Here is a 27450-nt window from a genome sequence, read left to right on the forward strand (position 1 = left end):
AAGGGGATGTCCCTGAAGGGACCAAAAGCAAAGGACTAATGTGATATATTTTGTTGTTGGCAAATGGGTTATAACTATAAATGTACTCAGACCGCACTAGAAAAGATAATCATGATTATTTTGATGAATATAGTACCTGATTATATATTAATCACTATTATTTGACATATAAAGTAAGTATTTTTACTGCAACCCTTTTATTAAATGATATACAGCTTCTATGTAAAACAAAACCTCAACTCAAATGTAATGTAAAGTAATTAAACTTTATTTTTAAAGCGTCATCACTTTGTTAGCGGCTATTAGGTGGGACTAAATCACAGATTAACCATTTCATGTTAGAATTCAGATTTTTTGTAACTCTTACGGGGTAGTCATTGAACTTGGCTTCCATTGACGACGCTAGATGTCCAATCTTTTTTGGCACAAATGGTCAAAAGATGAGCAGTCACAGCAAGTTCTAACGGTTTAAACCAATTGTCGTCCGTCGGTCTCAGTAAAATGCAATGAAATAATACTATGTAAAATCAACTTGGCCCATAACCATTGTTTATTACGGTTTAAAAATAAAAACAAAAAGGTACAACAATCAATCAATAATCCTTATAATTAGTTGATTTTCTATATTGGGTCAAAAGTCTGAAAGGTCAACTGAAAGGTCCCTAATGCAGCTGTAAAATACCAAAACGTCCGGAACTCTATGAATACGGAAGAAAACAAATTAATAGCTGTCGCCATCTAGTGGTCAAATCAGTCCAATGCATGTAAATAAATAAATAAATACAAAATTACTCAGGTTCAAATGAAAGGCTTTCGGATATCAAAAACTAAACTAGGAAACATATTTTTCCCCCTATGGATTTGATAATTTGACTAAAAAACTATTAAATATCTGCTAAATGTCAAGTTGCAATGATCTCATCTCATGATTTGTGTCCAAAATATGGTCTGCTATCATTTTAAAGTCAGTTATAGTAGTATTTCATATCACCGTTAAACCTTATTTAAGGAATCTATGTGTATATATATGTATATATCAGTGGCGGTCCGTCCATTTTCTCATAGCGCCTTCAACGAACCAATCCAACCCTCAAAAACTATTTTATGGCTAGAAAACCTCTACTGCAGCTACAGCTGCGACACATAAAAAATAATCAATAAATCAATGAACGCCAATGGCATACCGGCAAACATTGCCCGAAAATGGGGTAAAATCCAGCCGAAAACAGCATTTATAGATCAAATACAAATACTGGCGCTTTTCAGACATTACAACCGGGCCAGGGGGGTGATTTCCCCCGGAAAAGCCAGCAATGGACGTCAATGGTAAAACAGGAAAAATTGCACTGAAATGGGGTAAAATCCACTTCCTAGCAGCATATAGTGATTAAATACAAACACTGGAGCTTTTCAGATATCAGAACCGGGCCCACAATTGAAATATTATTTCAGAATATAGCCATATTTTACTCACCAAAAATCCTTTTTAGCTGAACACAATATCCATCCTCCTTTCTTTCTTCCTTCTTTTCTATTGCAATCGAAGCTAATGCTGAAAGTCGAGCCTGTCCTGTCGTATTTCTGGCATAGTCAGTCTTGAAAATGGCTTTAAATCAACACAACAATATATTTGCTTGTGCAGCTGGCTCCAGATACAGTTTGGTAGCTCTGGCTAATCACTAGCCAATCATAGTTGGTGAAAGCGATGACGTATATACGTCTGTGAGAAGGCAATGACGTATCTCTACGCCTGCGACAATGCTTTGTGGTGTAGCCAACTCGATCTGATTAGTTAAAGCAACAGTCTTATCGACGCTTGTTTAATGCAGCAGAGCCCGCAGAACTGATTGTGAAGGCCTTGAGGCAGATTTCTGACCCTGGCAACAAATAATGGCTGAAATGTGATTGGATAAATGCTTCAATATGAAAACACACATCTGGAAGCAGTGCAACCAGGGGGGAAAGCAATGAAAGGAAGCTAACAGACAATTTGGAATTATTTATTTTAAGTTATTAAATTACTTAAGTATTGATGGACAAAATATAATATATGATTCAGATATTTCTTAGGCCAGCAGAGAAGGCCTTGAAGGCCCTGACAGCCCACCACTATATATATATTATATATATATATATATATATATATATATATATATATATATATATATATATATATATAAATAATATATATTATATATATTTATATATATATATATATATATATATATATATATATATATATATACATACACACACACACGTTACAAGTACTGTAACGTTTTCTAACCAATTACATGATGTTCTATTTCAGAAAATGCATCTTGAGCAGTCTTCTGTAATATTGCGTCACTGTTGCCTAATAATGGGGCTAATTGATAGCAACAAAAAAATCATTAATCTTACACGTACATATTCATCACAGTTAAGATTTATTTCATTCAACATTTCACATTACAAATATTGAAAAATTATGCATACTGTTATATAAATAGTTGGCCGCAAACAATTAAATAACAGATTTTTCTTTTTCGTTTCACTAGTACTTCTACAGACCAACTCCTAGAAATATGGACATATCCGTATTACATAACTTAATTATTAGAAAGGAAAATACAAAAATAGGAACTTATAAAGTGAAATGACAATAAAAATTAAGGTGATACCTGAAGTAAAAAAAAAAGAAAAGAAATTAATAAATACAACAAACCTTCCCATACACAGTTAAAAACTATTGAAATCTTGCCATTAAGTAACATTAACAGACAAATATTTAAATATTTATTTTCCTTCAGAAAATGTGAACCATATATTGTGGAGCACAATATAGCAATTAGTAAAAACTAGACACTTTAACATATTAAAAGCTTCACCTCAAAAATATAACAAAAATCTGATCAAAATTATAAAAATCAATTATACATTCCAATTAAAAATATACCAATAAACAGCTAAATACATTGTTGACCTAGTAATTACAATGCAATCAATCACAGTAGCTTAAAACAAACCCAAAAAATAAGCAAATGAGCACAAAAACTTTTTTTAAATGTTTTAAAAATAACTTCAATTATTTATATTAGTACAAATAGTTGGATTTCATTTCTTTTCTTTTTTTTACAAACACCAGCATGAAAAGGATTACATTAAACAGTAGAAAATGACTGTGAAAAAACATATTAACATCTTTAATTAAATGTCTGCAATAATTAAAAATGGCATTTGAAAGAATTACATTGCAAAGAGTCTTTCGTCTGGAAAAAGGTTCAAAAGAAGTATTGCACATAACTTGAAATTTAACTTGCAACATTGTTTTTAAAATTCTATTTTTTTAAACCACATTCAAGTCTTTACGCTCCCCTTCCTCCGCATAGGTCAAGTCTTTTATTTATTTTTTTAAAACAGTGTTCTTGAAGGATGCTCGTATCCGGAACGTACACGCTCGCCTATTCGCTTTTGTCTTAAGCGCGTCCTGCTGAGGTCTACCAATGTAAGACGAGGGTGGGGTTTCAGGGATTAAGGGGCAGAGGTCATTTAGGGTCAGGGTTATCCTTAGTCCAGAAACATTTGGTGCACACCACAACAGTTAACTTCCGGGCTAATTTGCCTTTTTTCCACGCATCTTTTCACTTTTTTTTGTCATGCAAGCTAATGATTACGGTAGGTGCTAGTTAGCAAGTTCAAGAATATAGATACTATATATAGAGAGAGATATTTGTATATTTTTTCTTCAAATATTAAAATATCTAAACACCAAACATCCATTCTTGTGAAACGAGTTTCAGAGTTAAGTGTCCAAACTGATCTTTTTGTCTTTTTTTTTGTTTTTGTTTTTTTTCGCATGTACCCATTTCCTCATATAGTTGCCAGGAGATGTCTAATAGCTGGATGGTCTTAATTTATCCAACTGTAGTGGTTAGTGGTGGCTATTAGTGGTGTTGAGTGGAGGTGTTTGATAACTCAACTGTGAATTCGTGCGGGTGTCATTTGGGGGAGGATTTTTTTGTTGTGTGTTATTGTATTCCTTTGATAGACTGCTTGCACACATAGTTGGTGCTGCTGGTTTTGGTCAGCATCCAAGTGCAAATAGCAGAGTTGCAACCACTATTTGAGGAAATAGAGTAAGTAATAGAGAGGAAAGGACATGATTAACATCGAGTTTTAAGATTAGTACTTTTTTTTCTTTTTAAATGATTTTGTCGCCATGCTAATAGAATTACTATTTATCACCAAGTGGAAACATCGAGTGTGGGAAAAGCTAGGACCAAAAGAACGGATACACTTTGGTCTCTCCTCGACAGATGTGACGTCGCATTTATAGTTGTAAAGAGTCCTCAGCACTGAAATGTATAAAAAGCATAATTGAAAATAATAACAATTATCTTGAAATCGCTCCGCTCTGTTTTTTTTTCTCTTCGTTAGAATGAAAATTTCCATATATGCAGATCTCTCAGTAACAAAAGTACAAAAGCTACCTTTCACAATGTGAAAAAATTGAGGTATTGCAAAAAGGAGTTTCCCCATATCTGTGAAAAATGTGCCTAAAATGACTGCCGGAAATAAAAAGGAAAAAAAAATATTTAGAAAAGTAGTGCATAATAAATGCTTATATGTGCATGACAAAATAATTTCGCTAGAAAACACTGTTCCAAAAAATCAGCAGGCCGTGTATAAAATAATTTTGTCATCTCATTTTGAACAGCAAATTCTTCACAAAGTGTTTGAAAATATCCCAGGTGCAAAAAGCTATATGAGGATCCTCACTCATGAGCAAAATCAAGTTTTTCTCTGCGATCCTCCCCTACGAAAATGGGAGGACTTTGTCTTTTGACTTCCACTGTGTGAATGTGCACTTTAATGTTTGTTTTGGGGCGAGAGGAGGAAGCCCGTATATGGTTACTGCTTCCCACCGATGGAGTTTTACTGCAATGCTAATATTTTCGTTCAGGCCAATCTTTGGTTCTCTCTCCTATGTGGGTGTGGAGGGGTCAGTTAGGGAGCGTGACAGTGGATACAAGTAATATTGATTTAAAGAATCTAAAAAGGAGATGAGCTACAGTGTGACCCACTAATGCACAACCATCTTTGGTTCCCTAACCTGCTGGATTTAGGAGTGGGCCTCCTCGAGCGTGTGTGTATAGTAATAGACTATCTTCAGTTATGCTTCAAAAACACATAGATGCTGGGTAGGATTAGCTTGGCCTGGGGGTTAGGGGTTGGGGTCTAAGAGGGCATTGAACTGCTAGGCTGACACTCTGCTATAAAGTAGAACTTTGTGTTGTTTTAATTGGTGGCAACACTGCAAAAACAGCAACAAAAAAGGCTTCTTGGTTGTTTTTGCCCCTTTTTTTAAGCATTGGGTCCTGGATCTATAAGCGAGGAGGTGGAGTAGTGGGGAGGGGCCCCATAGCCTCCCATTGCCATACATTCCCGTAATGCACTCTGCACGCACGACCGCGTAGGTTTCCATTAGAAAAATAAACAGGTGGTGACAAAGCTAGCGAGTACAAAAAGTGTGCGAGTAACATCGTAGCTCCGCCCAGAAAAAGCACGAGAACACGGGCAGGCGTTTGACTTGCTGTTCTTGTCTTTTAACTGCATCCGGCACATTAGCAGCTGAGTTTGAGGTATTAGTTTTTGCATGTCAAGATGGAGATCGAAATTGTGTCAAGATTTTTTTTTTCTGAGAGAGAGTGAGTGTGTTTGGCTTTTAGGGCGTTTCTATCTTGTGCCGCAAGCTAATAAAACAGCTTTGGTTATCAACTAAAGGTATACTGGTACATTTGAGAATGGGAAATAAGTGCACTCTTCTTCAGCAACACCTTTTTTTTTCAAATTCACATTTACTCACTGGAGCTTCGTGTTGGCATCTCGACAAAATCGAAAACGAGCTCTGCTACATCATCATCCAGAATGTCAAATTAAAGAATATTTGCTGTGGGGGCTCGTATTAAAAAATAAAAACATAAAACCAAAATACATGAAGAAAAGCTTGCCAATTGAATAGCAGAGTACAGTAAGCACACTCAAACTTTCCTATATACTCTTTGCTTTTTGGGAGGAACAATCTTTTTTTTTCATTGCTGGACATACTTAGATATAAATCCGGTTTTCTCTTGTGAAAATATAAATAAGAACTTAAAAAAGTGTTGAGTAAAAAGGAACCAGCAACAGAAAAGTGCATTTATTCATTAAATGATTTTGCGACTCCTGCACTACCTTGCCATACTGCTCCCGCCGTGTCCCGACCCATTCGCCTGCCCTCCCGCCGCTCAATTCCAGCGGAACGAGATGTGACGTGGCCGGTCGCCGCCCTCCTTCACTAGCGGCTTGTGGAACTCGCGCCCGGCACGCGAGTGGATGGCCGCCCAGCAGTACTCACAGTAGTACTGCAGGCAGGTGACGTTGGCGCAAAAGAACGGCGCAAACTTGCCGCCGCAGCGTGTCCCCTGGCACTCATCGCACAGCTGGTCATCCAGCACGTATGGCTTCACTTCCACCTGCAGTAGGAGGAGAAAGGCATATGAAAACGTGTCGCCGGTTCTCAAATGCAGCATAAGTGAACCCATCGAGTAACTTTTGAAAATAACTACATTTCCCTTAAATAATCCATAAAACATTTACATGCTAAAATGCCCAAAAAAAGAAATACACATCCTCTCAGGCGTGTCCAAACTTTTGTCCTCAATGACCACTTTCAGAAAAAAGATACAAGCGCCGTGACGTCATGACAGAAGACAATGAGGCCGATACGGTCATTTATTTCAAAATAGAGAAAAGCTAATCAGATAAAACGCTAAACAAAAATTATTTTGAGGTCTATGAATGAAAAACAAGAAGAAAACATACGTATCTTGCACAAAACGTGAAAAAAAATCACGATCCGTCACCGCTTGCTCGGGGCACGGCCCTCTTAGCTAGGTCGGGGCGCGGCCATCTTACCTAGGGCGCTGCCGTCTAAACTTAGTTAAACGTGCTCTGACTGGCCAGACAAGAGTAGCCTTCATTTCACATGAATATGGAGGTGAAAATTGGAAATCGGGGGGCGGCTTATACGCGAGACATTGTAAAATTCAATCATTTTAAGGCAATTTTAAGGGTGCGGCTTATATGCAAGTAAATACGGTGGCTTATTGAGTAACATTGGGAGATATATGTCTAATCCATTTTGACTAGGAGAGCCAACTAGTCAAAATGGATTGGATGTCTATTGCTGTCAGCGAGAGTGAAGCATGATCACTCAGTGCCAGCCTTCCTATTTGAAATGGATTTGAAGTCTGTAACTGTCAATAGGGCAACAGCTAAAAGCGAAAAAATTATAATCCAGAGGTATAAGCATATTGCAAAATCTATATGCCATATTTTCACACCTATAGGGCGCACTTAACAGTCTAAAATTTTCTCTAAAATGGTCGATGCGCCCAATCGGTCGATGCGCCCAATCGGTCGATGCGCCCAATCAGTCGGTGCGAGCCAAAGCCTTATTGCCAAAGGCTTGGGAGTGATGCATGTCGCGGGTTACAATGGATTGTGGGTGACTGGGCTCAAGTGACGGCCAGCACTGTTCGAGCTTTCGCCAAAGCTGGAATCAAGTTCCCAGAATACACAACTCTAACTGACAGTGGAGCCTAGCATGTTGAACGGCAAACTCTTTATGTCAGAGTGTACCTTTTACCTCAATAAAGCATTATCAAACTTAGTTTTGCTCACGCTGTCTTTGCCATTTTGCAATGCAACTCAGAGTGGCAGCCTGTCACTGACAAATGAAAAGAAACCGTAATTACAGATAAAATTACGACTAACAATGTGTCCAGCTAATGATATGATGGGGTTCACATCACGTGTTTTTACTTCCGCGGCATGAGTAAATGTTAAAAAAAAAAAAAAGAACTGCGGCTATTTTAAGATAGAATGGCGGTGAAATTGAATGAGAAAGGTCTCCTCTGCAAAACATGCAGCGAAACTAAAGTTATAAGTGAGTTTTCCCATCGAAAATGTTGCATTTAAATGGAGGCTTGACTATCTCAAGTGACCCATTCAGCAGAAAACTCATTTGAATGAGAATGAGAAGTGAGAAGGACAGACGTGAAAAATAAAGTAAAATTTAAGTCAGATTTGTACATATTCTAATGACATTTATGCATGTGCCGATAGCGAGCATTTATGATGTTGCTCACACTGGTCCTCTGTGTGCTCAGGGAGGTTGTTTGCATGCACAGACATGAAAAATTACAGGTAACATTGGTTGTAACATGTTAGGTACACTGCTTCACAGGCCCCATACAGTATTTGCAGATGTAAGTACCCTTTTGCCTCTTTATTTTGGCATTTACTGCAATCTAAGTCCCAGTAAACATAACCATTGAGGCTAATTTGATCCCCATTTCCAATCCAAATCAGGAGTGGCTTGATTCTCAGCTGTTTTATGAAGAGACTGTCTCAATGCAAAAAAAAAATCCTCCCTTCCTCAGTGTGACTTAATTGCCGAGTATACTCCATGTTAAAAATAATTATGACCAGATGACTACTAATATTACATTTTTCAGTTATCCCGCCCACATTGTCTCTTGTGTTACCCCATTCTTGTGTGGTTCTTATTTTAATATTAAAAGTTCCTTTTCTTTTTTTAAAGATCGATCGAGAGAATGTTTTTTATTGGACATCTATATTTAAAACCCAGAACAATAAGGATATGACAATAAATTGTCAGTTCTTCACTCGTGACTAATCAATCCCGGCGGGTTAAGAATCAAGATGATGCAAAGCAAATTGTTAAAAAATGTGAAACAAGGTAATATTTCTTTCCACAAACCCGTTTATCGATTTCTCCATGCTGCAGCTGCACAAAGCGAGCACTGATAGCAGCAATGTAGCTCTGCTGATTAGAGAAGGCGACCCGCCCAGCTCCTTTCGGGTACTTCAGCTCAGGATCTGTGTCAATGCCAGCGTAGCAGACGCCGCCGTACAGGCGGTCCATGATCATGGCCAACTCCACTGCGAAGAAGATAAGCCATAACCACAAATCAACATCAGCCCATTACGTGCAATTTCACAAATCTTTATATTCTGAATATTGTAGACATGGCCAATGCACTCAGACACGCAAAGTTGATGAGGACTGCTGACCCAAGCAATTTAAGACATAAATAGATGGATTATAAGTTAAGCAGGGTTCCATGAGTGAAAGAACACAGAAATATGGATCATATGGAAGTTTTTATCTTACATAACAGTGTATTCAGCTTAATATTTGAAGATGAAAATGGATTTCAGTGTTTTCAACTAAAAGCTAAATTTTGTTGTATAATTGCCTAATGAGAATAAATGCATTAAAGCATTCATTCATGGTCATGCTTTTATGCATATCATGAGTATCAACAAATTTGTTTATACTTCTGTTTTTTCGCCTATCATTCACTGCTCGGTACTAGGAAATACCCTCGTGGTCACAGATTCTCGTAATGTCTAATTTTATTTATTTTGGGGCATTTTATCCTGTGCAAATGAATAGATGTCAAAAGCAGAAAGCAGCGCAAAGACCATTTATGATTTCGGAAAGAGCAACATAACAGAGTGCTATTTTCTAATTAAACACACATTACTTTTATTCCCTTTGGGGTCAATGGCGGAACAGCTCAACAGCATTTTCTTTCATTTTATGTGTTAAGAGTACTTAAAATATTGGCACATACAAATTTGACTGACCTCTCCAGATACCTTTTTGAAATAGTATGAATCCCAAGGAATTAAAGGTTAAAAAACAGACATGATTTCCATACTGTTACAATGGAAATATAAGCCCCAGATGATGTACACCTGCGGTCTCAAACCGGTCCTCAAAGGGCCGCAGGTTTTCATTCAACCGAACAAGGGGACACCTTTTGCAAGTGTAATCAGTTGATTGCAGCCAGGTGTTACATATTCTAGAAGACCCCTCATTGGTTAAACTGTCGACACTGGATCAGTTGAAAAAGAGGGGCCCTTTGCAGAATCGGTTTGAGACCCCTAATGTACACAACCTGTCCTGCATTTCCCTTTATAGCTCCAACCACTTTTTGTTCATGCTTTTCATGTTTAACTTGGCTTTGATCAGAACGATCTCGCCGCTTTATCCCTGCTCATGTGTTCCGACATTTACTTAATTGCTTCGCTGCCAGTCTTTGAAATGTCAGTTGTAAGCAAACGCTTGTTGGTGTTCAGACATGAACGTGGGGTGCAACACACACACACGGCATGGCACAGTTGCTGGAATCATCTGCTTTCACCTTCACACTTGGCCTTTACTCAACTTTGCAACCTTTTGAACATTAACTTGTAGGATTTAGAATTTGTAGCCTAATTGTGTACGTCTGTATGTGTGTGTTGTATATTTCTGCTCATAATGGCCTATCTATTTCAGGATATCAGTGGATTCTTGAGGGAAGGCTTAATTTAATTTTCCCAAATTAAACTTTTAGTAATACTTAAAATTGAGATTTGAACAACAAATCCACTAAGAAAAGGTCTTAACAATCCAATATCATCTCGAGCTTGAAAAGAGTAACATTTAAGTTTATGTTTCATTTTGTTGAGTATAGATGAGACAGATTTAGCTTGATAGTACCTTATAAATACCTCCCCTTGTATCCTGCCATTTTAATATTTAAAAGACCACCCATAGGAAGAGATTGCCTTTTTAAAGCTTACTTTTTGTTTTCTATTAAAATGCATATATTTTTATAAATTGTGTGTGGTGTAAATGCAATCTTTAAAATTGTAAACGAAGGCACGTAAAGGCACAATTTAAAAAACTTTTCTTCAGTTTTTGACTAAAAAATTCTGGCCACTTTTTCGTATTCGTGAATTGGTTTTATATTACAAACTGAGCAAATACATTTAAAACAGTATATCATGAGCACGAGGTCTCGGGAATAGTGGATTTGACTCAAGTCCCCAATTTTAAGGGTGCGTAGACACCTTTTTTTTTTAACATGACCGAGACGTCATGTAGATATACTATGGAAAATTAGGCATATTATTAATGTTAGTCTGCAGTAGCTTTGCACATGTATCATTAATTTGCAGCCTAGTGGTGCAGTGTGAAAATCTCCTTCTCTGGAGGCAGGCTCAGTCTCCACAAGGCTCCAATAACACCATAGACAGTGACATTAAAAAAGGGGGTGGGGGGGTCGGATATGTAGCTAAATATAGCAAAAAAGGCACCAAGTTGGCAATACCAAGTAGCTGCTTGATTCATTGCCTGCTCTAGCTCCAGCACTAGTTATGATAGAAATTCAGCCCACAAAACAGAGTACCGTATTTACTCGCATATCAGCCGCTCTGCGTATAAGCCGCACCCTTAAAGTTGCCTTCAAACTGTTGAATTTTACAATTTCTTGCGTATAAACCGCCCCTCAGATTAAATTTTCACCCCCATATTCATGGTTTTAATAGGGAGTAGAAATGTGTTATTTTCAAGGGAAAATCTTAAGAAAAATCTTTGCACGAATCAAAACTACATTATTAGGGTCAATATCATAAGTTAATATGCCTGTCTTCGTAAATGCCAAATATGAAATTATTAAATTTGAAAAAAAGAAATAAGTCTGTCTTGATGAGAATCTGACAAAAATGACAATTTCCTTACCAGAAGTTTAAGACATTGTGGTGGCCAAATTGCTTCTAATGTCGAAATATCTCGATATTTTTCGATGGTTCATATTACTCCAATAGTTGCCACTTTCGGACAAGAAATAAAAAGAAAAAAATCAAAGCGGAATTTTGTTTTATTTCATAATCTCAAATGTACAATGATTTCCTTTCAAAAAGGAAGTAACGCAAGCACAACCAGGCGCCCTCGGTAACCATAGCGGTATAATGTTTACCAAGTCTGGGTGCAATAATGGCATGAGATACACATTATGCAGGTACCAAGGCTGATATTTTAACGATTGACCGCAAGACCTTTGATCAGTCTTAACAACTATTGGGATGTGCTGACGTGGTAAGCGCTACGAACACATCTATCAAGGCTACTCGCGTCTGGCCAGTCAGAGCACGTTTAACTAGGTAAGACAGCGGCACCCTTGGTAAGATGGCGGCGCCCTGGGTAAGATGGCAACACCCTGAGCGAGTAGTGACAGGTACAAGTGAGTTTTTTTCACGATTTTTTTCTTGAACTTCAATCATAGACGTCAAAACAAATTTTGTTTAGCATTTTATCTGCTTATCTTCTGTATTTTTAAATACAGCTTAACAGCATTTTCTTTCATGACCGAATCAGCCACATTGTCTTGCGTTATGGCGTTTCGTCTTTGTCATCTTGCAGTTTCGTGCATGTCCTCTGTTTATGCGCATATAAGCCGAACCCTTGATTCAGTCATCATTTTTTGTCTGACAAATGCGGCTTATAGGCGAGTAAATACAGCAATTTGAAGTGTGAACGTGAATCTCAAATAAAGAAATGTAAATACACCAGTTTGTTTTAAACGCTTCCATTGGGGGGACGGGGGACTACCTGCACGGAGCGGGCGAGGGACACCTCCGACAAAAATGGTTTTCCTGGGGTCCAAAGGTTGTGAACCGTCCATCACAAAATCACTGTCATTCAAGTTCCATGGGCGGATCTGGACCTGTCACATGTCAAGTCAAAAAGCCTCAAAGTTTTGATACCAGGTGAAACAAGTTTAGCTAAGTCAACATACATTTTCAAAAGTACCAACATACCGGCTTATCTTTGATGGTGGGGCTGGAGACACACAGGTACAGCTTGCCATCCTCTTCGATGCAAGCGTCGATCAGAGCCTGCACAGAGCTTTCGTCCTGGAAAAGCAGAAAGGCGTAGCCTGCACGAGATAATAACCGCGCTTAGTTGCACCATCAGCATGCTCGATGACAGCTGTTTATTTCAACATACCTTTTGGTGGGAAATAAGACTTGCTCTCGGCCTTATGAGGCCAGTCGACAAACAAGTGTCCAAAACGTCGGAAACTGGCAGTTATCTCATCTGGCGCAAAAGAAATGAACATGAATTTCAAGTTGGGTTTTAAGAGCAGTTTTATATTCGTAATATTCCTTAATTCATTTTTTTTAAATTAGAGGAGTGCAACAAAAATAGGTATTAGGCTTAGAAAATGAATCAGTGAATGAATACTAAGAATGATGTCCAAATATATTTGTAATTTAAAGCTATATTTCATAGGTCCAGCGTACTTAACCAACAATAATCCTTCAAGATGCCATTTCCGTTTCTTCCTCCATAGGACAAATAATTTATTTTCTCTAGTTCTAGTAAAATCATGACTTATACATTTACAAAACTACCTTGATGGCCCAGAAAGCCAATACGCCAGATGTGCGTGTACCTTCATCTATATCAGGTGGCAATCCTCCCACAAAGACCTTGCGTGAGTAGCGCTCTACGCGTTCGCCATTCTGGTGAGGAAAGCAGTGGGGAGAGCCCAGGCCACCCAAACCCTGATCGCCACGCTCATCATCAGGGAATCCATCCTCCATTGGAAAGAGAGACGAATGGCCTAGAGAATAGGATTGACAAATTTTGGTTTTATCCCCAGGAAAAGTTTTTCAGGCAGAATTCCAAAGGAAGGTTTATTTCCTCAGGTGAGTAAAACCATGGGTTTTAATCTGACATATTTTTGAATTGTGTCGTTAATCACGCCACCATCTGCTAGTGGCTTTAACATAGGTGTGGAGTTTTTTTGTTTTTTTTTATAATAGTAGAGTGCTGCAGAGTTTTTTGAGATCCTATGTGAGTATTATTTGTCAGTTAAAGCAAAAGTGGTGGTACCTTTTTGAGATGGTCATGCATTTAACATGTTTTAAGACAGACTTGCATCATTTGCAAGTGACCTTGCTGCCTTGTCCTTTTTAGTGAAACATTTCCGCTCCTTGAGGTTTCGTTAGCCACTTGTGCTAACCACCCACCTGTTTATTTCAGCAAGGTGTCTCTATTAATGCCCCCTCAAAAAACACGAATCAATCAATAGCCTAAATAGTAGTGATTACATCGACCATCCAGGAGTCACGTTCAACCCTTAATAGGAACCAGAAAATTTGTATTTTGAAGTTTTAAAATATTTTAACTACTCTAATCACATTGACGTTTTAAAAACACAGCTCCTCTTATTTCAACACAAACTGAGTACTTGCCACATATAAAAGAAAAACTTGCAATATAGCAGGGCCACAAGAGGTCGTGAAATTACTACCACGTCATCAGACAAAAAGAAAGTTTGCAAGATTACTGTGATATCATCAAGCAAAGAAAAAAACAAAGTAGAAAAGAGGACATGCATTTTTCTGAACAACCTTACATGCCGATAACAACTTCACCGGACTAAGCATGCACATGAAATACACACAAACTGCTTGAGGTTCGACATAGCTTGATAGAGGATTGCATGTGTACGCACTTGGTGTGATGTAGAGGTTAAGCCCTCCCTTGCCTATGCCCGCTTCACTACAACCTGCCCTGAGCTGCTTTATAAAGATTTACGCCATGGAGTTAGCTCAGCCCCAGATTACAATATGTGCTGCACTGTAGCGCGTGTGTTTGTGTGTCCAACCGTGTGCCTGGATTCGGGTGTTTCCTTTCCTCATTAAAGTTCAACTAAAAGCTAGCAAGCTGAAGCTCCATCATTCTTGCATAACAAGCACATATATACGGTGGGGCAAATAAGTATTTAATAAACCACCAATTGTGCAGGTTGTCCTACTTGATAGAGAGGCCTGTAATTGTCAACATGGGTAAACCTCAACCATGACAGACAGAAAGTGGGAACAAAAAACAGAAAAGGACATTGTTTGATTTTTAAAGATTTTATTTGCAAATCATGATGGAAAATAAGTATTGGGTCAATACCAAAAGTTCATCTCAATACTTTATGTCCCCTTTGTTGGCAATAACGGAGCCCAAACGTTTTCTGTAACTCTTCACAAGCTTTTCACACACTGTTGCTGGTATCTTGGCCCATTGCTCCATGCAGATCTCCTCTAGAGCAGTGATGATTTGGGGCTGTCGTTGGGCAACACGGACTTTCAACTCCCTCCACAGATTTTCTATGGGGTTGAGATCTGGAGACTGGCTAAGCCACTCCAGGACCTTGAAATGCTTCTGACGAAGCAACTCCTTTGTTGCCCTGGCGGTGTGTTTGGGATCATTTTCATGCTGAAAGACCCAGCCACGTCTCATCTTCAATGTCCTTGCTGATGGAAGGAGATTTTCACTCAAAATCTCTCGATACATGGCCCCATTCATTCTTTCCTTTACACAGATCAGTCGTCCTGGTTCCTTTTCAGAAAACAGCCCCAGAGCATGATGTTTCCACTCCCATGCTTCACAGTGGGTATGATGTTCTTCGGATGCAATTCAGTATTCTTTCTCCTCCAAACACGAGAACCTGTGTTTCTACCCAAATGTTCTATTTTGGTTTCATCGGACCATAACACATTCTCCCAGTCCTCTTCTGGATACTTCCAAATGCTCTCTAGCGAAACACAGACGGGCCTGGATGTGTACTGGATTCAGCAGGGGGACACGTCTGGCAGTGCAGGACTTGAGTCCTTGGCGGCGCATTGTGTAACTGATAGTAGCCTTTGTTACTGTGGTCCCAGCTCTCTGTAAGTCATTCACTAGGTCCCCCCGTGTGGTTCAGGGATTTTTGCTCACCGTTGTTATCATTTTGACGCCACGGGGTGAGATCTTGCATGGAGCCCCAGATCGAGGGAGATTATCAGTGGTCTTGTATGTCTTCCATTTTCTAATAATTGCTCCCACAGTTGATTTATTTACACCAAGTGTTTTACCTATTGCAGATTCAGTCTTCCCAGCCTGGTGCAGGTCTACAATTTTGTCTCTGGTGTCCTTCGACAGCTCTTTGGTCTTGGTCATAGTGGAGTTTGGAGTGTGAGAGACAGAGGATGTGGACAGGTGTCTTTTATACCGATAATTAGTTAAATACAGGTAACGAGTGGAGACCGCGTTAGACCTCGTTAGAAGTTAGACCTCTTTAGAAGTCAGACCTCATTGACAGCCAGAAATCTTGCTTTTTTGTGGGTGACCAAATACTTATTTTCCACTCTAATTTGGAAATAAATTATTTAAAAATCAAACAATGTGATTTTCTGTTTTTTTCCACATTATGTCTCTCATGGTTGAGGTTTACAGATGTTGACAATTACAGGCCTCTCTAATCTTTTCAAGGAGGAAAACTTGCACAATTGGTGGTTGACTAAATACTTATTTGCCCCACTGTAAATGTGTTAAGCAGTCCTACTTATGCTTGGAAACATATGTTTGTAACAGCAAACATTGACACTTGGACAATCATGCAGATGGTAGATCACTGGAAACTCATATGACTATTAAAAATGGAAGAAAATGGCTGCACATCACAAAGGATGGACAGAGATGGACAGCGTTGACTTTATGCCGATACCGAAGTGATTAGGATGTTACCTCGTCTCCTGCTATAACTCCTGGCTGCATGTGAAGTCAAAGAAGAGGGTGATTATAGATGATAAGCAGTTGTGTGACATTGGAAGAGATTGCTCATCAGGGTTCTAGATTTATAAGTTGAAACTACAGCCGTAAAAAAGGACACGTCAAAGAATTTTCCCACTAAAAAATAAGTAGAAACAAACTGCTTTGATTACATTTCAGTAATCTAATCACATTCAATGGAGTTACGTATGTTTCGTGTTTGCATAATTTTTCCTCCCTTGCTTGTCTTTGAATATTGGCACTGATTTTTGGCCAGCTAGGTGAAGGGTCCTCATTGTTGTTTTACTAACTAACATGAGTCATTTCTTTTTTCAGAACAATGTTAAATATTCATCTCTGAAGTTGTTGTCCACACTGATATGAGGTAGCTGCCCATTTTAGACAGCCTCTTGTGCTTTTCCTGGTATTAAGAACTGCATTATGTCTTCACATTGAAATGGAAGAGAATTGCAGGGTAAACATAAATACTTGAGTTTTGTCATTTATATTATATATTGGATGAAGTTGGGTGCTGTCAGGATCCACTCTGATATATCAATTAAAACAAAACCATTTCAGAAATGTTAAAAATAACGTGTTTACAGAACCATGGTGCTAACAGCATGTTTCCATTAAAAGCTATTACTAGCCAAAAATGTACACTGTTCTGTTAGTTGACAAATCTTGCTGTTTCCATGTACATTATGTGCCTGGGAAACCCCACATAGTTTTGGAGGTTGAAATGGGGAAGTCTCAAAGACACCCATGGTGACTGACTCATTCACTATACGAAGATTTTAAAACAAATTTGCTCTCACAAAATGGCACTGTCTACTGCCACAAAATTCTGCCGTGGTGCGGTCAGAGCACTGGCAATGCTAAACAACATAATACGGTATTACATTACCACCATATCTCATACTTGACAATGATTAGGCTAATCCTGTCAAACTGTTAAGGAAAAAACTGAAAAAAATACAAACGACCTTTACATGCATACGGCGGTGTATGTACATAAGAAAAAAATGGAACCGCAAGTAAGAAAGCACTTGGCGACACAAAAAGGAAAAACCTCAAGTAAAAATAAGGAAAAATACAAGACGGAATCTTAGATCTGTGGGTTGAGCACCTGCCTTGGCTAGTTGGGTTGAACTAGAGAGAACAGGGCAAAAGGTTCAGTGGTCGAGGCAAGAGAACCATTACATTGCAAGAAGATTAAAAGTCCCTTCCCAGATAAAAAGGGACAATATAAAGTCTTTGCGGACATGAAAGATTTCAACAATACTTCTTTGAAACTATTACTAATCCCTGATAAGCCATGGATTTGGCACCCTTCTTAAAGTGCCACATAGAGACCCCAAAAATTACACATACAGAATACTGAGATTAAGTTCTCAAAATTCTGAGTTCTCAGAACAAAGTTTTGTCACACTATCTCATGCTATAAGAAACTATGTACAAACCTTTGATTAGTGTAGGTTCCACTGTAACATGTATTAGTTATCAAGTTGGTTATTGATAAAATGACTATTGCATTTACAAAATTTCAGGGGCACAAAGGCGCTTATCCGACATGTTTTAGAGAACAATAGTGTCCTGTATATCTGTTCTGAATGGGTACAATGCAATAGACTACAAAGATTGCAGCACCGGGCCATCTAAAACAAGTAGCACCGGAGAGAGGATGAAGAGGAAAATACACACAAGCACTAATCTCCCAGTGCCCACAGTGAACTTTCCAACCCAGATGGACATTAACTCTGGGGGAAGGTCAAAGCAATAGGGAGAGAGCGAGAGACACAGCACGGAAGTAGGAAACGGATTGAAACAAATCAAGGATTCTATAAAAAGATAATCGTGTGCACAAGAGAGGAAAAATAGATTGGAAAGATGCAGAAGCAAAAAACCCTACGAGAGGAGGGGAAATTAGAGCGAGGGGAGGAATGTGTGCAGCCTGTCTATCCGCTGGCACCATCTGTCTCAGGGCTCCATGACGGCTCCTGATCATGTGATTCACCCATCTGAGCAGAGGACTGTGAACAAACTACTCATCTCGCCGGTTTAAATAATGACCCCGAGTCCAAGGAGCAAAACCCCATGCGTACACAGTAAGAAAGTAGCTATATATTAAAATGCTGAACGATGTATTCATAGGTTTTGTTTTTGCCACCACTGAAAATTTTCAAAAAATCCAGTTTCAGGATTACAACATTAAAACTAAATAAACATCGAGGGACCAGGTCAATTTTTATGTAATCCTTGGAAGCCATACTTTGCTTTTGCTTTGCTTCTTCTCAGTTTATCTCAGGTCCTGTTTTTAGAAAGGCATTGTGTTCTCCCATGTTAATAAGTGGTAATTTTAGTACACCCAATTGTAAATGTTGGCAGGTCCTTGAAAACCAAAACCTGAGGTGGTCGAGATACGTACCATTGAGGGGCAGTGGGTTGTCCCCACCAGGAAGGGGGAACCCCAGGCGACCTGCACAAGGAGACACACAATATTTAACATCACGGCCCCTACTAGTACTAATTGTTACATGGAATGTTCATTGAAATAGTCGGGAGAGTATTGAAAGACTATGATCCTGATCAATAATCAAGATTAGAATAAGGACAGAGGAAAAAAACAACCCTGCTGATAATTCTCGCCATAATAGTGCAGTCCATGTGATTTCTCCACTCCTTTCATCGACAATTTCCTAATCTAAACCTCCTCACATTGCGGGCCTCCTGTCAGAGATGCCCCACTTGCCAGGCCCATAAACAACACACTCATATGCGCGTGTTGTGTTGCCAAACAAGCTTCAGAGTTATGCAAGCCCTACTCTGCTGGGGGATAATGACATGAAAAAGCTGAAATAGTACAACCATTGTTGTACAAACAGCAAAGGCCCTGTGATTGGTGCATTCCAACACCTCTGTCACATGGAAGTTTGAAGGCCCCTCCCCCACATCACAGGAGCAGTTGCCGGCAGTATGCGAGATGCTGTGCATAAAACAAGACCTAGATTTTCATGAAGTTGAACTATCCTAGGCTCTGCAGCGAAAAATATCCCTGGAGTAATATAGCTGTGGGGCCATATAGGAAAACTTGAGAACAAGTTTTGCATTGCATTTTACTCTGAGGTTTCATACAGTGTCACCAGGATGGGGTGTGTCTATCACGTATTCACGTGATACTTGATACCACCGTGCCACTGTTTTACATGTTCACTGTTGAAATACATGCATGAACAAGCACTCGTCCTTGTTAGCATACGTCTGCGTGGATATGTGGTGGGTCGGCAGAACAGAGGGATCCTTTCTGTAGGTCAAAACAATGCTGAAAGCTATCCAAAGCTACATTGACAGTTGAGTTTTTGTTTAAACAGTGCCATGTGCCTTTATTTCTTGAACTGTGCTCACGTTGCATGGTTCAAAAGACAACCACCTGAATACAAGAAGTGCATACAACGAACGCATTTGATTTGTGAGTGCATGTCTCAGAAGCAAAGGGAAAGCATCACATAGAAGACAGGACACACTAATTTGAGAAATGTAAATTGCACTTAAAATGATTTGGAAATGTTTAACTGTGTACAAACATTCTATAGATCCACAATTTTTCAGAAAAGGCACAACAAACTGAGCAACTGTTTGCAGAAGGAGGCTGTGAGGCCGGATCTGGCGTGACGATCATGTGAAAGAAGCAGAGAAAGAGGGCACTTGTCATTGAGAAAATGTGACGAGGATGCCTGAAGATAACCAAGGCGTAAAATGAGAGGAAATGTACTGCTGTTTTGTAATCTTGTTGTATTCCTGTCACGAAACAAATGGCACAGTTTTGTTCACTGTGACTACCGTATTGTCTCGCATATTAGCCCAGTGTTTCCCAACCAGTTTGCCGTGAGGGATGATCAGGTGTGCCGCGGGAAATTACTAGAAGTCATACATGTAATAATCCAAGAGAGAAATCTAAACATTAAGAGATTAAAATCAAACTATTACAAGGTTAAAATTGAAATATGAAGTCATAGATTGTACTATAACAAGATTCAAATCCTAATATTATGTGATTAAAGTCATTTTATTGGTTATTTTTATGTAAAGTAAACCGGAAGGTCTTTGGTTTTCCGGGCTTCAACTTTTGTCGACGTTAAGTCACACAATACGGCTCTTCTCGTAATGTTAGGTGGTTGAAGAAATATTGGGAGGAAAAAAAGTTGTGATATTACGAGATTTAAGTCAGTTTCCTGTTTTTACAGTACATGAACCGGAAGTTATTTGGTTTCAGGGGCATCAACTTTTGGCGACGTAAAGTCTCTACGAGCACATTACTTTTTGTGTAATATTGGGAGAAAAAGTTAAAAATAAGGTTAAAAAACATTGCATTAATTATTTTAACATCAGTCAACTGAAAGCTGTTAGGGGTCTGTGGACATCAACTTTGATGACATTAGATCTGTGTGAGAAAAATTGATTTTGGAATAATTTGTGGGGGTTATTTAATTCCTGTTAATAAAACTTTGATGAGAACGACTTAATAATGTTAGGCGACAGTTTTAAATTAGATTTTCAGCTAGTGGTGTGCCTTGAGATCTTTTCAATGCAAAAAGTGTGCCGCAGCTCCAAAAAGGTTGGGAAACACTATAAACCGCCTTCACATATCAGCTGTACCCTTAAAATTGTCTTAAAATCATTGAATTTTTCAATTTCTCTCAGATAAGACACCCCCTGATTCACAATGTTCACCTCCATATTCATGGTTTTAATAGGGAATACAAATGTGTTACTTTGAACAGAAAATCTTAAGAAAAATCATCACACGTGGTATTTCTGAGATACTGTATGAATCGAAAGAATCGTCTGCTGGATTGCACATTCCGAAAGGGTGTTGCCTGCACGTAAACAAATTCAAAAAGGAAGTCACGTCAGCAGTACAACCTTAAGAGTGTCTGTAGCGGTCTAGTTTGTCATCCCTAGGTAAGATGGGGGCACCCTAAGCGAGCAATGGCAGGCAGTATGCAAGATACGGTTTATTTTTGTTCTTGAATTTCATTCAGACTTCAAAATATTTTTGGGGTGTTTTATCTGTTTATCTTTTCTCTATTTTGAAATAAAGGACCGTAAATGCCAGATTGTCTTGCAAGATGGCATATACACGCGAGTATGGATTCAGGCATTTTTAGCGACAAATACGGCGTACTGTATTTATTCAACTATAAAGCGGGCAATTTTGCACCACAAAACTGAAGGAAAGTTCAGCTGTGCGATATACATGAGGCCTTCGCTTTTATGACCAAATCGCAAGGTTTTTGGGAGTTTCGACGTCCGCCATTTTAAATGTTCCTTTTTCGAACCAACTCTCGTTACGCCCAAGATTTCAGGCGAGAAAAGAAGGCAAGATGGCGGACTACACACACATACACACACACACCAGCTGTTCTGTCAAAGTGTTCCAAAAATGTATTAAAACTGCGGCTATCCCCGGGAAAAGGCTCCGATGACCGGGCAGGGCACGAAGGATAAACTGCCCCGGTACGGAAAAGGCTCCAATGACCGGGCAGGGTACGGAGGATAAGCGGCCCCGGAACGGAAGAAAACCGGCTCCGGGCATGGCATATAAACGCTTAAAAATGCCTCTTTAGCCCCGGGCGAGTGCACACTTGGAAAAAATGCTGAAGCTTTTCAGATTTTATTTTAAAGCGACTGGCGAGCTTCCAAATGCCACAAAAAGATCCAAGTGAATTCTCCCTGGCGTTTTCTTTATATTTTTATTTTTTAAATGCCTCGTAAATACCTGTGCACAAAGAGCAGCCTTATTTAAAATGCCCTTAACCCACTGTATACCTTGAGATACGAGCTTAATACTTTCCGGGATCGAGCTCGTATGTCAATTTACTTGTAACGTCAAATCAATTTTCCCATAGAAATGAACTAAATACAAATTAATTCGTACGCACCCTCTGAAAAATACCCCCAAAACAGGATATTAGAATGGAAAAACTAATTTTTTTTCTAATTCACCCCTACTCACAAATTAACAAATAGATTAATAAATTTAAATTTAACTTAGATGAACATAGATTACTATACACACTTAAAAAAACGTTTTAAAACTTATTTATGTATTTACGTTTCACTAAATTTAAACCTTGTGCGATAACCGAGGCAAAGATATTCATGTATTCCATTGCGGCTTCCATGGCTCACAACCGAGTGTTCGTGTTTTAAAATTATTGAACCAGCCATGACTCGCTTTGAAGGGTTTCGCTGGTGTCTTTTTCAGATGCTTGCTTTGCTTTCAAGTCCGTTGTGGATTCCGCTGGCTTTTTCGCTGATTATCGACTCGGTCACGTTATCTCCAATAAAAAATGCAACCGGTACGGCTCGGTGCTTGCAGATATTTTTACGCGAGGGCGATGCGGCGAGAAAGACAAAGCGATGCTGTTCTCATAAGCAGCCTCTCTCATACTCGGCCAACCGGACGAGCGAATCAGGAACCAACTGGTATGCTCGTATCTTAAATTTGTCTCGTATCTCAAGGCAAAACATTATTTCTGAATTTTCCTCGTATTTCAAATCATCGTATGTTGGGATTACTCGTATGTCAAGGTATTGCTGTATTTTATTTTTCATATTGCAAAGCAACTTTTGATTTAAAGCAAATTTATAAAAATAAAGACGATTCTATATATTTCATATTGTGAGGGAGTTGTCTAATCTTTATTGCAAAACAGAACAAAAATACTTACTTTAAAATCCTATTTCATATTGTCTTCTTACAAAGTAAGTTTAGTTTCAGATTTGAACAAGGAGAAATTATAATTCATTCACTTATTCACAGAAGTATGAAGTTTCAAATTTGAAACAAAAAAGATTTCATAGTTATTATCGTGATAATTATCGATATATATATATATTTTTTAAATCGTGATAACAATTTTTGTCATATCGCTCAGCTCTACACAAGCCTAAAACTTAGTTGGACATACAAGGTTTAAGGTAAGACAAACATTTCTTTTCAGGATTAGATACATTGGGGATTTGTTTTTACTCTACAGCAAATTATTCTGATCATTAATTTGTTTTGTCTATGGAACAAACTGCTGTAATCATAAAACTTTAATTGTGCAAACAAGAATTAAATGTTTTAATGTGAAAGGGTGCCCTAGTTTTATGACGTCTGTTCCTACGGCAGAAACAATTTGAAGAGTCAGAACATACTAACATCTATGCCTAAAACACACTACAAATGCAGTTGTCACAATTATAATAAATATTTGTATGCAGTTTTCACCCCTATCTAACATTAAAGTTCTCATATATGGCTTTACTCTACTTTACTGCTATTTTGTTTCTCCTGCATTTTCTTTTTTTATCTCGTCCTCAAAAAACATTTTCTGTCTGACTGCATTTCCAATAAATATCATTAACACTACAAATAACCAGAGAGGGAGTCCATAATACTCTCCAGTCACACAGAAAAAAAACATTCTAGCATAAAAAACACAGGGACCCACAACTTTGCATGACAAGCCAACCTAACAAAACTGTGTTGAAAATGGAATTTGTAGGAAAAACACTAAAAAGGACAAAGTACAACCTTCTAACACTACTGTCTTTAATTCATTGCCTGTGTTTTTTGTCTTTGTATAGTAAATTTGAAATGTCATGTCAGTACTATTATCAACCAAGTACTAACACCAATTTTGCAGAACTCTGAAGCTTGGATGGATTTTTTCATTCGAAAATCACAATGTTTTCAATGAATTGTGACAAGTAAATGCTGCCAATTTATTGGCTAGCAAGAAAGCTAGTGTGCGATGTTAATGTAGGAGTCCAAATTTCCACTAAATATTCATTCTTGTCTGTGATTGGCTGAAGTGAAAGGTAGATGGAGGCGAACCAGTCGGTATCAAGCCATCAATTGCCATTCATGGAGAACTTGGCCCAAAATAACTGAAATGTCCATCAGAAGTCACAGAAGAATCAAAATAATGACACATTAGATTCAAATTCAACATCTCAAATTAGAGTTCTATGTAGCTAGTTGACACATTTGAAGAGGAACAATACTTCCTTCCAGTTATCCAAAGTACTTTTGATAAACTCCACCCATCATGACCCAGAAAAAGACTCGCTAATACTAATACGACTCTAGCAAAACGTATTGTTGATCAGCAGTCTTTTTCCTTTAAGCAAACTCTAGTGAGCCTCCACTATGGCTTACGTGTTTATCCAAACCCATGACATTATGAAGGTTAGATATCAACACTTTGTAAAGTGGATTTATTTATACTTAGAAGCTTAAAAGGTGTTAGACCTACCTGCAGGTCTGTCATTGCCAAAGTGAACAAAAGTAGCCTTTTCACATTATTAGGGAAAGATATATTCAGCTTTGACAGCACAACATTAGAGCACAGCTGGATCTAGCTGAGTACAGTTGGTGTGAGGCAGAAATAAAAAAAGGTGTTATGTCGTGTGGTGCTCATTTCAGCATTGTTAAAGTGAAACTACGGCTTCAATAGAAATTCGGGTTTTGTTTGGAAAATAAATTTACTGCAGTAAAATTACATATTTTTTCCTAAAACCCTAATAACATTACATTTACCATGAAAAACTAATGTGTTACAGGAACAAAAGTAAATTTAATTGATTATGTTCCTCTCCTGCTACCAGGGAACCAAAAAAGTCTATTTTTTTTTTCATTAGCCATTGAATGAAGGGGAAATATAGACGCAATGCATTTAGCAATTACACATACTAAGAAGTGTTTGTTTTTTTTTCTTTAAAAATAAACAGAACATTTCTGGTTATATTAAACGTGCAACATTGGTTGCTGAAGACAATGGGATTTGGGCATAATAGAAACAGCATCCAATTCAAGTGTGATGACCAAGCAGGAAAAACCTGATTGTGCGGTATTTTTAAGGATTAAGCTTTGTAGCCTATCCAGCATTAATTAAAACCCTTGTGCACAACACAAATCCTTTCAACTGCACTAATGCCTTCAGAAGTAAGTATCAATACCTGAACTTATTACAACATGTACCGCTCCAAAAATCAATGCTGGCTATGCCACTGGTCGTATGCAATTACAGTCAGTTTCAACATGAAACAAGGCTATATCCCAGGGGTAGGGAACCTATGGCTCGGGAGCCATATGTGGCTCTTTCCATGGGGGTACATGGCTCTCCACTAACCTGTGAGGTAAAATATGGAAATCATTGGTGAGAGAGCCGAGTCCCGAACACACTAATAAGAGCGTCACTGCAGTGTCGACACTACCTGTACCCCTACTTTAATCATAATTTAGTTTTTTATTACTCTTCCTTCTGCATGCATGACATCATTGATACTGATTTATTAGCCACAGCATAACAATGTTGTCAAAAGAATTCAGATACTTTTTGTACGTTAAAAGTGATGAAATGACGAAAAAATATAAAATCACACTTTCATATATTTTTACTTTTCAATTCCGAGAATGGATCTCAAGAAATAACATTAGAAAATATGAATTGTTTATGGCTCTCTCTGTCAAAAAGGTTCCCGACCCCTGCTATATCCTGTAACCTATTTTTGCTGTGTTGCATAACACCAGTCAGTCAATAAATGTAATCGGCTGTTTCTAGTAAACAATAACGAAAGTTAGAATTTAATAATCGCCAATTTACAATGGGTTGCTTTTGGTTTTGCCCCTCTTTTGCATTTCAAAGAAAAACTGTCTAGTAAACAAAACCCCAAAAGTAAAGAGTGAAAAAAAAGATTAACAAAAGAGTTAAGATATGGCATTATTTCATGTAAAAATTGTCATGGAAAAGATTTGGCACTTTTTTTTTCTTGTCAAGTCCAATTAATAGTGTCTGTTTCCTTGCTATAGGGGAAACAAACATTTTTTCATGTTGCACAGTCTATTAAATCACTTCCTTTTTCCTTTTCATAAGGCTTTTATAACAAAACGGCATGTGATTGAGTATGCACCTTGGCATGTTGATGTGGGTTTATTTTATTAATGAAGATGTTTTTGATCAGATATTTCTGTCTCGACAAAGAGTCAGGTGCCGAGTATTTATGGATTTTCTTGCTAAAATGTAATGAAATTCGAACAGTGCAGTTTATAGTCAGGCGTCCTGTCATCAGTAAATTATGGTACTCCTTGGCTATTTGTCAATTACCTACAAAAGGTTGTTGGTCATAGCTTAAACATCATGATAGCTCTGAAACTAGAAATAAAACTGACCAAGTAAAAGTGAAGTGTCGAGGGGTCATTACAAGATGAGTAATACAACAGCAAGTAATGATAAACAGTCATAGACCTTTTTTCAAGAAGCATCCTTGAGATTACAAAACCTTTAAAGGCATAGAAAAGCTTCACAATTTACTTTCCAAGTGGAACCCTTACAGGCAAATTCACTCCTAGTTGAAGCTATTCCACGTGCCCTCGAGTTCACCCTGTTCATTTTTAAGCATGACTTGTTTCTATGTCCTTTTAAGATAGCTGATATAATAAATGGAGTATTGCGTCCACCGAAATTTCTTATCTATAGGTAAGACAGGTAAAAAGGGATTTAATTTTTAACAAAACAGAAAGCATTAGGATTATGCTTATGAAATATAAGGAATGCTAACAACTTTATTGTTGTAAGGGCAGAGATTAAACAGAAATGGATGCTGTATTTATTTACCTTTCAGGTTGTCCTGCTCAGCACGCATGATGTCGATCAGGGAACTCTCAAGAGTGTTCATGTTGAAGCTGTCAAATGACCTGGTGCGTTCCTAAAGAAAGGGGTAGAAATAAATTATAGATGGCCAAAACTACTGCTTGTGTCATTGACATCAAGTACAAAATAAGAACCGATAAGACATGTCTTTTTGTGTGTGATTAAAATGGGGGGCTTGATCTTTGCTGTGGTATTGTTAAATTGTGTTTTGAGTTGGCAGAAACAGGCTGCAGCTTTGTAACAATCAGTCACATACCAACCATAGTG

At 38.2% G+C, this 27450-nt stretch overlaps 1 protein-coding gene across 4 annotated transcripts in view; it reads right to left on the reverse strand.

Moving 5' to 3' along the window:
• Nucleotides 1-2412: 2412 nt before the first annotated feature.
• The window catches only part of cpeb4b (cytoplasmic polyadenylation element binding protein 4b), a 39220-nt gene continuing 14182 nt past the window's right edge, over nt 2413-27450 (reverse strand). Inside the window, exons 3-11 of one of the 4 annotated variants that reach the window (XM_077591719.1) lie at nt 27148-27238; nt 18906-18956; nt 16454-16477; nt 13341-13511; nt 12893-12982; nt 12703-12821; nt 12494-12608; nt 8810-8991; nt 2413-6497 (exon numbers count right to left, since the gene is read on the reverse strand). In XM_077591719.1, the coding sequence (XP_077447845.1) occupies nt 6270-6497; nt 8810-8991; nt 12494-12608; nt 12703-12821; nt 12893-12982; nt 13341-13511; nt 16454-16477; nt 18906-18956; nt 27148-27238 (1071 nt within the window). In that variant the 3' untranslated portion in view covers nt 2413-6269. The remainder of the gene's footprint in view (nt 6498-8809; nt 8992-12493; nt 12609-12702; nt 12822-12892; nt 12983-13340; nt 13512-16453; nt 16478-18905; nt 18957-27147; nt 27239-27450) is intronic. The other 3 variants (XM_077591721.1, XM_077591720.1, XM_077591722.1) reach the window with 3 other exon arrangements.

Source organism: Stigmatopora argus, chromosome 22, assembly GCF_051989625.1.
Source record: "Stigmatopora argus isolate UIUO_Sarg chromosome 22, RoL_Sarg_1.0, whole genome shotgun sequence".
In the NCBI taxonomy this organism is placed as follows: domain Eukaryota; kingdom Metazoa; phylum Chordata; class Actinopteri; order Syngnathiformes; family Syngnathidae; genus Stigmatopora; species Stigmatopora argus.